General features: G+C 48.3%; 1 protein-coding gene across 3 annotated transcripts in view; it reads right to left on the bottom strand.

Moving 5' to 3' along the window:
* Window positions 1-15,751, bottom strand: part of fam184ab (family with sequence similarity 184 member Ab) — a 73,369-nt gene that overhangs the window by 14,591 nt on the left and 43,027 nt on the right. For all 3 annotated transcript variants that reach the window (XM_018742540.2, XM_018742542.2, XM_018742541.2), the window contains exons 8-12: window positions 15,289-15,410; window positions 11,214-11,364; window positions 8,031-8,243; window positions 2,557-2,710; window positions 2,293-2,420 (exon numbers count right to left, since the gene is read on the bottom strand). In XM_018742540.2, coding sequence (XP_018598056.2) covers window positions 2,293-2,420; window positions 2,557-2,710; window positions 8,031-8,243; window positions 11,214-11,364; window positions 15,289-15,410 — 768 coding nt within the window. The remainder of the gene's footprint in view (window positions 1-2,292; window positions 2,421-2,556; window positions 2,711-8,030; window positions 8,244-11,213; window positions 11,365-15,288; window positions 15,411-15,751) is intronic.

The following is a 15,751-nucleotide window of genomic DNA, read 5'->3' as shown; positions in this document are numbered from 1 at the left end:
CAACTCTGAAGAACTCTTCCCAGAGATATGTAGCTTTAAAAGCCTGTCATGAAGTTGGTGCTAAAACCACCAGCTTGGGAGTGAACTGGCATTGGTCCAGTATGAATATTTCAGCACTGGTCCATCAATTACCCCCCAATGAAAATTTTTTGTGACCTGTTTACAGCACTCCAACTGGAAACCCATCAGTGTATGACTATATGTGGAGACCATGACACAAGCACAGAATTTAAGTAAACTTAATTTAATGCGGACGGAGACACACGCACACACGCACACGCACGCACTGTCTGAAGCTGCTTGTCCCAAGCAGGGGGTTGCAGTGAGCTGAAGTCCAACCCAGCAGCACAGGGTGCAAGGCTGGAGAGGGAGGAGACACCCTGGACGGGGCACCAGTCCATCACAAGGCACCCCAAGCAGGACTCGAACCCCAGACCTGCCAGAGAGCAGACCCTGGCCAAAGCCACTGCACCACCACCACCCCCCCCCTGTATTGGGGACAGTGGAATGAAATATATATATATCTTTTTGCCTGGTGGTGGATAAAGTTGGTACAGTCTTTGGGGTGATGCAATGCTGTGGACAGACCATCTTTACAACGGATGGTCAAGGGCCTCATGGGTTCTCACTAAGCACTTTAGCTCACCATGGCAGCCGCTGGCTTCCCAGCGAACACAGCCGATGAGCAGGCTGATCAGAAGAAGCAGCCGCAACACCGAGGTGCGATCAAGACCCGGATCAGTCATCCCCATCCGCCGGGAAAAGGGTCTTCAGATCTCGCTCTGGTCCCGAGGCCGAACCACACTTCAGCATGCATTCTTATGAAGCCATGTGGCTGCAGGAGCGGATGGAGGGGCATAAATCAGAAGCGGGCTACAAGGGATCAGGAGGCTGCGACAGGGAGGCGGAATTCCTGCCACGTGCATCTGGGGGATGGCTCTCATTAGCTGGCGTGAATCACAGTTTGCAAACAAACAGAAATGCCAGGGAGAGAAACAGAATGATCTGGCTGAGGACACTTCGGGAGGCTTTTATTAAGAAGGAACAGCGCAATGCCTCTTTCATTACGGGCTCTACGTCTACAAATTGTCGCTCACTTGGTTGGGGGGAACCTGAAGCTGGGTCACGGTGTTGATGCAGAGAAAAAAAGCACTTGGCAGGATCTGTCAGCAATGCAGAGATGACACCTCTCAGCAATCTGCTGTTTACTGTCCCGAGAAACGCTCTCATCCAAGCCGCAAACGGGGGGCGAGCCAATCCGTCGGCTCAGTACAAGAAATGGAGCTGCAGGGCTCTGTCTCTCTCTTACACCCTCCTATGGGAGCACAATTAAAACAGCAAAGCGACGAAAAACAGGCCCGTGTTCTCGTCGAGACCGCGGTCTCCTGGAGAGGGGTCTCGCAGAGCTTTGTGCGCATTCGGCTTCGCGCACAAAGACGCGCTACGGACGACGTGCTTGGCGAAGGCAGGCGTGCTGAGACTCCTTTGAAAACACATGAAAGGACTGGGACTCGTCTGGAAGATCAGAGGCAGCGGGACCACCCAATATTGGAGACAAAAACCTGTTAAGTGACACAAAGCCAATCTGATTAACATGCCCCTTTAATCGGCCTTCTAAGCACTACGTGTGTTTAGGAGACTGCCGTACGGAGCAGACACATGGTTTACCGGATCAGGAATGGTGTCGTGTGGGAGTGGGAAAGGCTGTCTACGAATGATTAGAGGAGATGTAGGACACAGGAAGGGTGTTTGAAGGGCATTGATCCCTCCAGGAAGGTTTACAGTCAGAGGAAAGTGTCTGGACTTGGTTTTGGCATTGGGCCGGGAGTGCAGCAGCGGCCGGGGGAAAAGTCAGGAGGCCTCAGCCGGGCATGTCCTCCAGTACAGCCGTGTCAGAGCAAATGACAGGCTAAGGACGTGTCCTGGAATATTAATTTCTCATGTATACCGCAATAAAAAAATGTTGAATGTTTAAATAAATAATGCATAAGTGGACAGCAGGGAAATCATATATCAGATAGGAAATAGACAGGAAGGTCTGCTGCTCTGTCTTCAAGCTCAGGTGGTTCATTTTACGAGCACCAGACTTGAAAATACTCTTGGAAAAATATCTTGACTTTTTATATTAATGTTGTGTCGGCATTGCTTTAGATGGCTCACGGTAGAAATGGACTTTTCTTAATTTTGTTTAAATTTTTTGTCAGCACACCCCAGATTCCCATTTTTGTTCTCCGTGTAAGTGTTGCTGTGCTATTCAAACAGGTGATTCTCCACAATGGCTGTGTGACGGACCTGCTGGCGGCTCTGTTCCAGGGCGTTCTCCAGCTCCAGTTTGGCAGCGGCTGTCTCCTGCTGGTGCGTCTGGCGCAGGTGCTCGATGGCCGAGGCATGGAGGTGATTCAGCTCGGAGCGCAGGGATGCTGCGGGGGGAGGGGGCGAGGTTACCCACGAGACTCATAAGACATTAATCATACGTGTCACCTTCAGATTCTTGGAGCAAAAACAGTTGGTGGCTTGGGGAGTGGGTGGGGGTGGGTGGGATCGCTGTGGTCTTACCAAGCATGGCCTTGCCCTCATCCTCCAGCTCGAAGCGCAATGTCTGCAGCTCCTGCTCCGACTGCTGCCGGAGGGTCTCGATGCTCTGCCTGTGGGCCTCCCGCAGGGACTGCAGCTCCATGTGATGCTGCTGCCGCAGACGCTCCTCCAGTTCCTGCGCAGAGATGCATGCCGACAAAATGGGGTCAGTGTGGAGTTGGGGTGCGCTGAGGGTGGGGTCAGGGTGGAGTTAGGAGCCGTTCAGAGTGGGGTCAGGGTGAGATGAGGGCAGGGTCCGGGTACATCTCAGGGCAGACATGGACATAGCCAGCTTGAAGGACATGGACAGACACGTAGAATGGGATGAGGGAGTGACAGAGAATTTGGACAGGATCTGTGTTCTACCTTGAGGAAGATAATAGACTGCAATTTCTTTCGTTAGAACATTAGACAGAATAAGAAATAAATTCCTTTTTAGGATAAATGCATCAGCTAACAGCAACAAGAATAAGTCGAGATGAGACCAGTACAAAACTGTCAGCGAGAGGCTAAAGTATGAGTACAGGGCCAACAGAGGTCAGGTATCAGGGGCCTGCCAGCGGAGGACAACCAAGCATTCAGCCAGACTCAATTAGATGCCATAAACAAATCTGGATGTTCTTGCCGATCACTGAAATTATAACTCCATCCATTAGCACTCCGGACTCAGCAGTTCATCGTGGAACTTGGACATATGCCTGGGTTCCTCAACGATACCTAACAAATGTACCAGAAACAACCTAAGCCAATGTCTGCACTCTGTGCTGAACAAAAGGCAACACCGCAAGGGGACACAAATAATGTCTGTGGTCTAAAAGCCCTTTAAGCCCTACAGTCTCCCTTCGTGCAGCTCAGCGAATTCATTTGCCATTGGACACTGAAGCTTAAAAAGGCCGTATTTGAACCAAGGGTACTTAGAAAGTAAAAAAAAAAAAAAAGACGACTGCTATGCAACTGAAGTATCCATCAAAGAACAAAAGGCTCATGAGATACCAAACGACAAATGGAGCGGGGTTACAATAAGGCTCATAAAACAAGAACAAGAGTGGAAACCAAGGCTGAGGCTTCCCTTGCTCCAGAAGCTTGAGTACACCTGCTTGGACCCAAAAGACACATAAACCTGGTTGGAAGATTGGAAGATGGTCTTATTGACCAATGAGTCAAAATGTTCAATATTTGGGTTCAGCAAGCAACTAAGATGTAGAGTGTGAATGTCTGTGTGGTTCCCACTGTCCAGCTTGGGAAGTGTTTGCTTGACAGTGTTGTGTCTGGCTTTGCTTTGCTGGTCACAGAGCTGCGATCTTTGCCAAGTCCATGGCAATCTCAACTGTGATGACAGCACACTTCAGAGGCATACTGTTCTATGAAGATTATAGTAATTGTGTAACCCTTCAGTCTTCAGCAAGTCACTTCCTGCAACATATTTATATCTGGTAAGGGGCACAGTGGTAAGAAGGAGGGTGAAGGCCAACTCAAGATAATGACATGGACGTACTGTACTGTCAATTACGAAAAATGAGCTTCCGGCAAGCGTACTCAAACTTTTGACTGGTACTGTACACGTGACACGGGACGGTCCCAGTTGGCAAATCCTTTGATGACGGGGAGCGGCGAAGCACTGACACCCACCTCAGTCGGCAGGGGGGTCGGGGTGGGGGTGCGGATGATAGGTAATAAGAGAGTCTGTTCATACCAGAGGGTTGAGCGGGAGATCACTCTCCCCCTCAGGGCTGTCTTACAACAAAACAAATTGTAACGGTGACAACAAGCAGAAATTGCTTGTTACAGCGCTGCGCCTTCTGCAAATCCCAGTGATTACCTGCTTCTTTTCGGTGATACAATCGCTAAAAAAACACAACTGTGAGCCGCTCCATCGAATGACTCCTCCGGGCCTTCCTGCATTGCTATGTCGATCCTCATAAAGGAGTGACCCGAAAGAGTCGGTTTTACTCAACCTGTCAGCAGAGGGTCTACTCAATCTGCCTGTGCAAAGGCAATGAAAGGTCACTTCCGTTACCTGTGGTCAATAACGTGCTCCTTAATTGTCTGAGGGAAATACAAGCGGTGCTCTGAGCTGACTTCGGCATGAACCTGCCACCTAGTACTGATGGCAGTCAGAACTGCAGGCAATGTCTTTTAAAGCCCATTCACACCACTTTGTGCTTTTTTGTTTCATTTGTTTATATGTATCTGGGAAAAAAAAAAAAACTACTAGGAAGGTGATTAGGAATCGGCGATACTCTGGTAAAGTTTTATGAATATACTGGTGATATGGTGAAGGAAACTAACTGTACTTAAGAGTCTCACATCTGCAGCTATGTCTCTTTCTCCTAATGTAATGCGCACTGTATTTTCAATGAGATGTACGTCGCCTTGGAGAAAAGTATCTGCTAAATGAATAAATGTAAATGTAAATTAATTTTTAAAAAAAATAAAAAATTTTTACTGTATCACTTCGGAGTAGGGTGTGGTGGCACGGCAGATTTAGCTGGTTCCCGCTGTGTGGTGGGTCTGGGGTTTGAACCTTGCGTGGGGTGCCTTGTGAGAGACTGGCGTCCCATCCTGGGTGTGTCCTCTCCCCCACCTCCAGCCTTGTACCCTGTGTTGCCGGGTTAGGGCCCGGCTTGCTGCGTCCCTGCTCGGGACAAGCGGTTGTTGGTGATGGATGGACAGTTCAGGTAAGTACCTTGATCAAGGAGATTACAGCAGGAATGTGACTCAAACCTGGATACTTTGATTACAAGGCAATGGTTTTAACCACTATGCTGTGTGCTGCCCCAGCTTAGCAGGTGCTACCATCCAACCTCAGGTTGAGATTGTTAACCCTCTATTTTGTGGACTCCACGTTCCATCATAAGATGACAAACACGGAGGATAATTTAAAACACACACACACACACACACACACACACACACACACACACACACACACACCATCCAAACCACTTGTCCCATACGGGGTCGCAGGGAGCCGGAGCCTAACCCGGCAACACAGGGCACAAGGCTGGAGGGGGAGGGGACACACCCAGGACGGGACGCCAGGCCATCACAAGGCATTCCAAGCAGAACTTGAACCCCAGACCCACTGGAGAGCAGGACCCAGTGCAACCCACTGCACCATGCACCCCCCTAATTTAAAACCCACACACACACACACACACATCTTCTGAACCGCTTGTCCCATATGGGGTCGTGGGGAACCGGAGCCCAACCCGTCAACTCAGGGCGCAAGGCTGGAGGGGGAGGGGACACACCCAGGACAGGATGCCAGTCCATCACAAGGCACCCCAAGCGGGAATCAAACCCCAGACCCAGTGCAGAGCAGGACCCAGTGCAACCCACTGCACCACTGCGCCCCCCACCAAATTTAAAACCCTGTTTCAAAAAAGAGGTTGAATAATTAAAAAAAAAAAATTTAGGTGTGTGATAAATGCGGGGGGGTGTGGTGGCGCAGTGGGTTGGATCGGGTCCTGCTCTCCAGTGGGTCTGAGGTTCGAGTCTCGCTTGGGGTGCCTTGCGGCGGACTGGCGTCCCGTCCTGGGTGTGTCCCCTCCCCCTTCGGCCTTACGCCCTGTGTTGCCGGGTAGGCTCCGGTTTCCCGCGACCCCGTTTTGGAAAAGCAGTTCTGAAAGTGTGTGTGTGTGATAAATGCGCCATTCGGTGTATAATGTCTAGTGTATTTATCTTTACTTGTGCTTTTCTTTAAATAAACCAGGTACACACGAAATCCAAAACAGCTGCCTGGCCATGTTTTCAGCCAGAAGATTCTTGTCCCATGAATTCCCATCAGCCTCTGCTGTAGGTCACCCCACCCTCGGTGAATCACCCTGTCCCCTGCCGCTTCATGGCACCGGCTGCAGTGTGACACGGTAAAAACTACTCCAGGAGCACGGTGCCACTGAAGCAGAGAGGTGCGTTCGCAGATGCTCTCACTCTGAGAGGTTTTTTAAAAAGGAACATGTAAACATCTGTTCCTTTATCATGAAGGGCAGCTGAAAGCGACGGCGGCTGCTCGACCGTCACAGCGTGAACATCTCAAGACATTTATGGCCCCTGGACACCGTATCTCGGTAACCCGTGTTCCATTTTAGCGAGTCAGGCTACCCGGCATCCGCGCGGCGAACGAAGGCACCATGCGCTTATTTATTAAATGCCCTTGAATAAGTCAGCAGAGCCACATCTGAACCAGATGTGAGCTACTCCAAGATGGGCTTTTAGGTTGAGAAAGGCTTGTAGAACTCAGACTGCAAACTGTGGAGGTGGGAATTCAGAGAATCTGGGATGGGAATGGGGATGGGAATTCAGATCTGAGAGGAGAAACAAATCAGCCCTAGAAATTCTTTGCTGTATTGCCGCATATGAATATATTAGAACCCTGCATTATTGATATGCTTAAAGGATCATTACGTAGAAGGCAGCATGCTCTATACTGGGGGCTTTTGAAGGAGAAATGCTTTAAGGTGAAAGCAAAGGCCCCCCACTCCACTCACTGTCGGTGTGGTCCTCCCTGTCTTCATATGAACCGCACTGTGAGCAAGGTGATTATTAGCTGAATGTAAGACCCTTAGCCTTGTTGGTCTTGCTGTAGGTGTTTCCCAGCATGGAGAGAATGTTCAATTTAAATTTTTAATGGGGTTAAATAACTGTTAAATGACACCAGCGTTAAAATGGACTCTGCTCTTGTATCTCACTATACTGCTGATGCTGACGTTAAATGGAAACCATGCAGGGCTCGCATGTGGATAAAAGCGAGCCAGATTTACATTTCACATTCATTTAGCAGATCCTTTTCTCCAAAGCGGCGTACATCTCAGAGAGAAATACAACGAGTGCTTTACATCAAGAAGATTTGTGGCCTGACTGTTTGTGTCGGTCTTCAGGAAACACTGAGCATCAAACCAGTGACACTACGGCTCTCTGCTCAGATAGTGTTTTGACCAGAGCCAGACGGGGCTGGTGGATGCTGCAACCGGCTGTCGGCGGAGCCAAACATCAACATCAGCGGCAGGGTGCAAACGCACCCCGCGGCCATCAGATCTGCAGCGGAACGTGAGCGGAGACGGCACTACGGCGAGGTGTGGAAAGATGGACTCGGGCTGAAGTATGGGGATGGTAGAAAAAATCTGGGTAAAGGGTCGATAGGTCATTTGAGGGTGATATCGCAGCTCGACAGGTATGTGATGGGACGACATTGTGCAGCATGACCGTGTGCTAAGGAGTTATGGTATGCTTTAGGGGTGTAGTAGGCCCACGGTGTACCTCGGGGGTGTGGTTGAGGACATAGCGCGCTAGTGGATGTGGTTAGCATGATAAACCTGAGTCGTGATTATGGTTGGGTGAGCAGCTAGTTGGGCGTATTTGTATATAAGCATGGTTGCACCAGGATTTGGAATATGTAGTAGTAGTGTGGAAGCGGAGAGGATTAGATAGAGCGAGGCTGGGAAGGGACAGAGCACCTTGAGGTCCTGCTGGCGCGCCTCTTCCAGGTCTTGCAAGGCACAGCAGTGGGCCTCCTGCAGCCGGTGCTCCCTGCGCTGGTGCTCCAGCTCCAGCTCCTGCAGCTGTTGGCTCAGGTGCTCCCGTTCCTGGTTGAACTGCGCCTGCAGCTGCTGCAGGGAGTTCTGTGACTGCGACAGCTGCATCTCCAGACTCTGCTTCAGCAGCGAGATCTGCGGAGGTTGGCGTTGGGGGAGGTGGAGGGGAGAAGAAGCAGATCGACTCAAATCTCAGCCGACGGGCGGGCGAACGCAAGCGGCCCATTCCTGCGACATTAACGTATTAGTGCCACAGAATCAACGAGTTTTGAGGATGATCATCGGGATCGGGCTCGGACGGTGACGGAGTAGTGTGCTCTGGACCTTAAAAGAACCTTCAAACTTTTTAATATCTATTTTTCGAAAACCACCTTTGGTGTTGTGAATGTCATGAAGTCATGGGGCATACATAAATATGCAATATTTGTAATTAAAAGTTCAGGCTAAACTGCTCTATGCGTATTAATGAACTGTTACCTTCATTTTTATTCCGATTTGTAGTCGCCTAATCTCTGCAGCGGACTTGATATTGGAGTAACTGTGATGAATAATTAGGAACGTGAGGCTATTTCTTTCTAGTGAGACTGCGATTAATAATGAGTCCAAATAAAACTGCAAAGGCAAAAAAAACAAGCGAAGCAAAGTAAACCCCCTGCTGACTGATACTCTCGCGTTGTGTCGGCATCAGGTACCTGTTTTGTCAAACTTGTTGAAACATCCACTCAAGCTCATATTTGCAGCTGTTCTCTAGCTAATGTGTTGTGATAATTAAAGACAGATTACTTATCTGTCTTGCATCCTGTGTCGCCGAGTTAGGCTCTGGTTTACCGCAACCCCTCTTGGGACAAGCGGTTTCAGACAGTGTGTGTGTGTGTGTGTGTGTGTGTGTGTACTTATTTTTTGTATTTTTTTAATAATGATGATTACTGAAATAACTAACATTAGGGATGCAGTGCTTAAGAATCTATGCCTGTGAAAATGAAGGTCCTAGATGTGCAACGGGAACCCGTCTAGAACCTTAGGAACCAGCTCTGGATCACATCCCAGTCTGACTCGGTAGACGATGAGGCCTCACGACAGACTGCGCTCCAGCTGCAGTGGAGAGTGAAGCATCGCCGAGCTAAACACATCCGTCCAATGTAAATCAATACGACCACGGGGGGAGACGAAGCACACTGCATCCGTAACGTCGGCAGTGCCACTATCATAATGGACCCGGCACGGCGATGGAAACCGGAGCGCGGTGTCTGCACAAAGAGAAAAAGGCACGACCTCTGATAGCACCACTTCATCGAGACATGGAAACTAAAATTGTTTAATTCCCAAGCAATCTGACAAAAGCCCAGAAGTGGTCAGGACATGGAATCATATAGAATATCAATCACACAGCACGGGAATATTGCTCTCTCATTAAAAGGAACAGAAGAAGTACGCCATCCACAAAAGACAGGGAGAAAAAAATCCCGGCGTGCACGAAGAGTCAACTCCGAGCAGAGAAATGAATGTAGATGTAAAAGCAGCCTAATTAAAAGGATGAATGTTCATGCGCGTTGCTTGGGAACCGGATGACGCCAGCCCTGTCGCAGCGCTCGCGCGTTCACGTGGCTCTTCCCGGACGGACAAGCAAAAGGAGCCAGACCCGCTTCGCCACATTCAGAACCGAGGTTTTTTTTTTTTTTTTCTTTTCCGAATGCAGAAGATGGACTTCAGAACCATGACATGGCTTGAGTCCAGGAAGGACAGTTGGCTGGCCAGCAGCGAAAAAAAGGAACAAAATAGAAAAAAGGTACAAAAATGAAGGTGCACAACATGGACTCTCTCAATTGAAACCAGCATCATTTGTGCAAGCCAGGGCAAGTCCAAATCAAAGACAATCGAAAAGAAATTCAAAAGACTCTTGCAAGCCTAGCATGCGAGCCACACAAAGTAAATATATATGTTCAAATATATATTTCTGTGTCGAAATTAGTAAATAAAAAGTAACATAAAAAACAAGTGTGTAAGTGGGTTTCACTTACATTACTGATTGACTTATGTAAAGCTTCACCGAGTGATTGCCGCTATGAGGGGGGAAAAAATCACAGGAGTAAAGGGACACATTCAAGAATCAACAACGCAAAAAGAAGGCTAAAAAGAAAAGGCTTCTTTTAAAAAGGATCAAAAGAGGAAAGTATTTAGTTTAGGGTACTACTTTTAATTGAAGAGGGGGGGAAAAAGGCTTGGCATTTGCTTATCGTTACTAACAAGGGATCGATTATCGAAATCTAATTGTCGGCATAATCTTTGGTTACAACAATGTTTGGTGGCAACAAGAAGCACAAAGAATCTGCTCAAACTGAAAAGGAAGGAAATGGATGGTGTCGGCTTTCCGCGGCTAGCGCGGGTCATCCAACCATCCCTCCTTTGAGTCCCCTTAGCCCTGCTGAGTGTCAGCGCAGTGGTGACCCACAATGCTCAGCTCCTATCACAGACCATTGCTTCATCCAGCCCCTCCTGCCATGCTTTCAGGCACCAGGGATCTAAATGAACCAATTTGGATAGATCTGCCAGAAACGATTAAAATGCATGACTGAAATGCATGACGTTCAGTTGAAGCCTGATGCTGGAAGGCGACTGAAAGGCCAGGGCGTACAGCATGAGTGGAGAGCACGTCAGCCGAGGGACTCCGTGAGTGAAGAGTCTGGGCAGTCCTGGGAATGGGTTGGCGCTCATGACTGGATGTTCAGACTAGTCCCTGGACAGTCGAGAGCGGCGGATGTGTTTCCGGCCCATTTGGTTGACGAGATTGGCAAAGTCAGCGGGAGCCTGGGTGGATGGTGTTTTACAACCTATATTAAGGTTGCTGTGGCTGCCATTCTGGCATCAGAGACGCAGCCCACAGGCTAGAGCCCTGTTACCATGAACGATGGTATGGAAACAGTGCTAAGGAGTCTTCTCTGAGCAGACCTGGAGGCTGGTATAGTTAAAGTGCACACTGTCTACAAGGCTACAGGTATTGGCCTTTGGTCTTGGCAGTCACCTTTCCAACAAAGGGGAAGAAACTTCACCGTGCAGTTCTATTTCTGTATTTATAGGTATGCATCTTGCGGACAGGTGGCACTTTACCTGCTCCAGCAGGTCCTCCACCTTCCTCTGCCAGCCCTCTCGGGCAGCACTCATCTCCTGCTCCTTGGTCTGTGTCAATTGCACCAGGGTGGTACGCTTGTCCTCCTCATGCTCCTCTCGCAGCTCCTCCCGTAGCTTCTTGCACTCCTGCCTGTGGAAAGATAGCAGGAGACCCCCACTGACCACTCCTGGACCACAAAAACCATCAAACCAAACGATGAAATAAAAACTTTATTCCTCAGTTTAAACACAGTCTTAGAGTTGGTTCCAGCTCTACAATCAGGCTCCGCACTAGAAGGCCACCGACGGGAAGGATATGGCACTTGTATGTGACTCCCGTTACCTATAAAGAATTAGTTTACAATCTAGAAACAGAAGCGATGGGACCCATTGCAGCGTGATCTAATTTCACTTTTCCAGGTGGTGACATAAAAGTTAAAGCTTTAAAAGGGTAAGGAAAGTGCCATCTGGTCAAAGCTGACTCATGGCTACCAGTCAAGTGGTTTTCATGATAAGGGATGGTATAGAAGTGGTACACCACTGCCTTCATCTGTACATAGGAAGAACATGCAAACTGCACAACCTAAGCCAGACTAAAACCTATACCCGATCACACATTTCAGGCACCGTGAGACCTCAGAATTACCTGCTGCACCAGCACCTTTCACACATGGTCTAAAATTTTTTGTCTGCTGAATATTCCAAATGTGGCCCATCTGTGGGGCCCTTTGACAGTTCATAATGAATGGAGCAATATTCAGCACAAACCACTAGTCGGAAGTGGGAGAAAATACCCTTATACGTATTTAATAAACAGAAACCCATTTGCACCACCTAGAATCCGGCAATTTATTATTGCGAGAGAAAAACTGAGATCGACGAAATGGCGGTCCATCGTGATTTACAGCAAATTCTGTCTGTATTAGAGTGACTTGCTTGTGGACTTGGAATGAAGAGGGCATCGCTGAGGTTAACGTGGAGATTATTCTCTGTAAATGGTGAACATTTCTTGCCTCCAGTGGAAGCTCCTGGCTATTCCCAGTCAAAACCACTAAGCGTGGCAAAAAAAAAGAGATCACTTGTGACAATTCTGAGACACCTCCTCCTTCAAACCCCTGCCATATGTCCTCAAGGAAAACCATCCGGTAAATCGTTTTTCAGCAAAGTGTGAATTGCTTGCAAACTATTATTTTGGGGGCATGAGGGGAAAAAAAACATTTCTTTTTCCTTTTCTTCTTATGCCCTAAAAACAATTCACTGTCAGAGATGATGAGTGGACTGAGGAGAAGACGGCTGCAGTGTTTGCCCTGCGGAGTGGAGTCAGGCCCTTTGTTTTCCCTAATGGCTGAGAGAATCCACTCCAGGCCATTTCACTTAAATGCCACATCTGCTTAATTACCTGTACTGTAAACGAACGCAGATTATAGTTGGGAGCCATGTCCAAATTTGGCCACAGGTGGGTGTCACCAAAATGAAGGCACTTTATGACAGTGCACTGGCTCTAATGAATCAATGTAACTGATTTATTATTAACCATTATTTATTCAGTTCCATTTGAATTTAATTCATCTTTACAGAGATGTCTTTTTTATTGAGACAAGCGCTGGACAAAGAATCAAGAGGCACAGCAGACACAGATATAGCAAATATTAAGCAAGCTTATAGACACAAGGTCAGCTGTACATTTAATAACTATAAGAGCTATATTAGTTAGTAAAGCCCTATTCATCTGAAGCTTGTCTCCAAAGCAACTTACAATGTGAGGTTTCTTGGGCTACTTATAAACACTTAGCAATGTATAGCTTTTGCCGTGTCAATTCTGGGTAAACACCTCAATCAAAAGTACAACAGCAGTAGGAGGGATTTGAAGAAGGGACCTTCAACTGAACGGAAATGGCTCTAACTTCTTCTCCATCTGCTGCCCGCAGCACTTGGCTTATGTAACACACAACAGCAAAAGAATGCTCCAAATGTCAAACGAAGATCCTACAAAATGTCATTCTGAAAGCAAAGCACTTGGAAAAAGACCAAGTGAATACGCGCTACTTTGCAATTTGCAGGAAGACTGCGGTATCAGAGGGAGCTTGATTATTATTTCCCCTGAGGGGAATGGTGCGAGGACAGCTTCAGCGCCGCGTCCCGTTCAGCTCCAGCTTGAGCTTTCCCCTGCCACTGGTGACATTTTGAGTGAAAATGCAACCCCTTCTGGGGTCTCACACCCCTGCAGGTGTGCAGCACAGCCTGACGGGAATCACAGATGCTACCGCTCTGGGTGAAGAGCCGGGAGGGTGAAAGCCTGTCAGCCAACTACGCCGTAGCTCCACCTGCATTGTTCCACTTGCCTTTGCTTTTATAATGGAGCATTATGTAACGGAAACAGCAAGGGCCATCAAGTGGAAGCAGTCTCATCATTCCTCCCCAAGCACTCCCCACGAACTTCCTCTAAGGACGCCCCTGCAGGCTGTCAGTTGGTGGTGTTGGGGGGATTAGTTGCTGGGAGAAGGTGACAGGGGCCATTTGTCGCTGGAAAGGACCGTTAATTAAAGGCAGCAACCGAGAACCTCCACGCTGCAAGGGTGTGTGAAGCTGTGCTGAATCCTAAGCCAAGCAGATGTGAAATCCAAGGAGAAAAGAGCACTCTTCCACATTTGGAGCCCGCATCCGATTTTAAATGAGTTCAACCCACTTGCACTCATTCATTATCAATAACCAATTATCAGGCAGGGTCAAAGCGATCTGGAGCCTGTCCTGGAAACATAGGGCACTCAGCTAAGAAGGACACATGTTGCACGGAACAGCAATGCATCGCAGAGTAGCCACACACAGCCGCACGCTAGGGGCGCTTGAAAGATGTCTCTGGACTGCGAGAGGAAACCCACTCGAACACAGAGAGAACATGAAAACTCCACACAGACTGGACTGGGACTGAACTCAATGACCAGGCACCGTGAGCCACCAGCACTACCCACTGCATGACTATGCTGCCCTTGCTATTTAACTAACGAGCCTTTTTTTCCATCCTTGTTGGACACATTCATCATATTCAAAATGCCTATCAACGGATCTGACACCGGATCAATGAAACGTTAAATAACTGAATCAGCATTTCAGAGAAAAGTGCCTGCACTTACACAATAGCCATGATTGTTCAGTGCAAAATAACATACAGTGATGGAATATTGAAATTTCCAGGCCAGTATAATAAAACTGAGTTGAGAGAAAGAGAAGGGAAATTTCACACACGCTCGTAATTCGCTTTATTACTCGGAGGTGGAAGCTCTCTGCATAATTAACTTTAAAGGTTGTATTAAGTCATTAATTGACCCTATTGTGGGAGCTCAGCTGTTCACCGAATTCCTTCTGATGCTGCGGAGTTGCCCACAATTCCTGTGCGTATAGCTCACGCTCCCAAACGTTGTGCAGAGTCACTGAGATTCAAATGTCCTTTTATTGTTCTCCAACAAAGCCAATTTCCTTTTGAAATTCATAAGCCGTGAGTGTGAGGGTTCTGGCACTGTCCTGAAATTCCGAGCCATGTTTATTTCATAATGATCCCTTTCTTCGGGCTGCCGAGGTAATTTAGTGAATTACTGTGAATGAGGGAGAAACAAACGTACTGGAAAATTAATACCACTAAAGAGACACTTGACCATAAATATCTTCCTGTGATATTTATTGTACAGCGTCTTTCACGTGTAACCTGCCGAAAGCCCCAGCTCCATTTTGACTACGGTCTCTGTGACTTCACTGCCGTCTTGGCACTAGCTCGTCCAGGTAAGCGGCAGGCAACCGTGGCTTAGCTTCGCAAAGCTTCATGTTTCCCTGTCTCTGGCACGAGTTCATGGAGTACACCTGAAACCCAATGTTTACTCTTACTTCCATTAGGGGATAGCGGGATGCGCTGATGGGATTACCAGTGTTGGTGACAGTAACAGGTTGTAGCTACCAGTACACCCGGTGTCATCTTCTCTCTTGTTATTCTGGGGTCACATCTTCTCTGGTACCGCTGAAGCCTGAGCCCGGAAACCGGTCTACTGACCCCCCCACCCCAGGCCAGATGTGGTCAGACACGAACCTCAGGGTCTCAGTCCACTTCAGCTCTAGCTCCAGGGCCACTTTGTCTATCTTCAGCTTCTCCTCCTCCTTGATGGAGACCAGTTTGGCCTCGTGCTGCTGCTTCTGTGTCTCCATCTCCCCCTGGAGGAAGGTGAGAGGAGATATGTCAGGAGGAGAAGGTGAAAAGGTATACTTTGCCTATGGCTCTAAGCCGTGGCATGACTGGTCTGCAGTACGGTAAGGAACAGAAGGAACCAGAGGGTTGAGCTGGAGCCACCCAGAGCTTAGCGGTGATGAAATATAACTGGCCCAGTTCCAGCAGAACGGGAAGGTCAGCGGATGGCATGGTGGATGCAAATCTGGAACCTACAAGCTGCTGGTCATCTACTCTAAGCGGTGATGGGGGAGAGGGAAGAGGATTCTGGACACACTAGCATGAGATATATAACTCATGAGATAACTCAGCTGGGCCAAAAATGAGG

This window comes from Scleropages formosus, chromosome 1, assembly GCF_900964775.1.
Source record: "Scleropages formosus chromosome 1, fSclFor1.1, whole genome shotgun sequence".
Lineage (NCBI taxonomy): Eukaryota > Metazoa > Chordata > Actinopteri > Osteoglossiformes > Osteoglossidae > Scleropages > Scleropages formosus.
The sequence above is the reverse complement of the archived record's forward strand: the minus strand, read 5'-3'. Positions and strand labels throughout refer to the sequence as shown.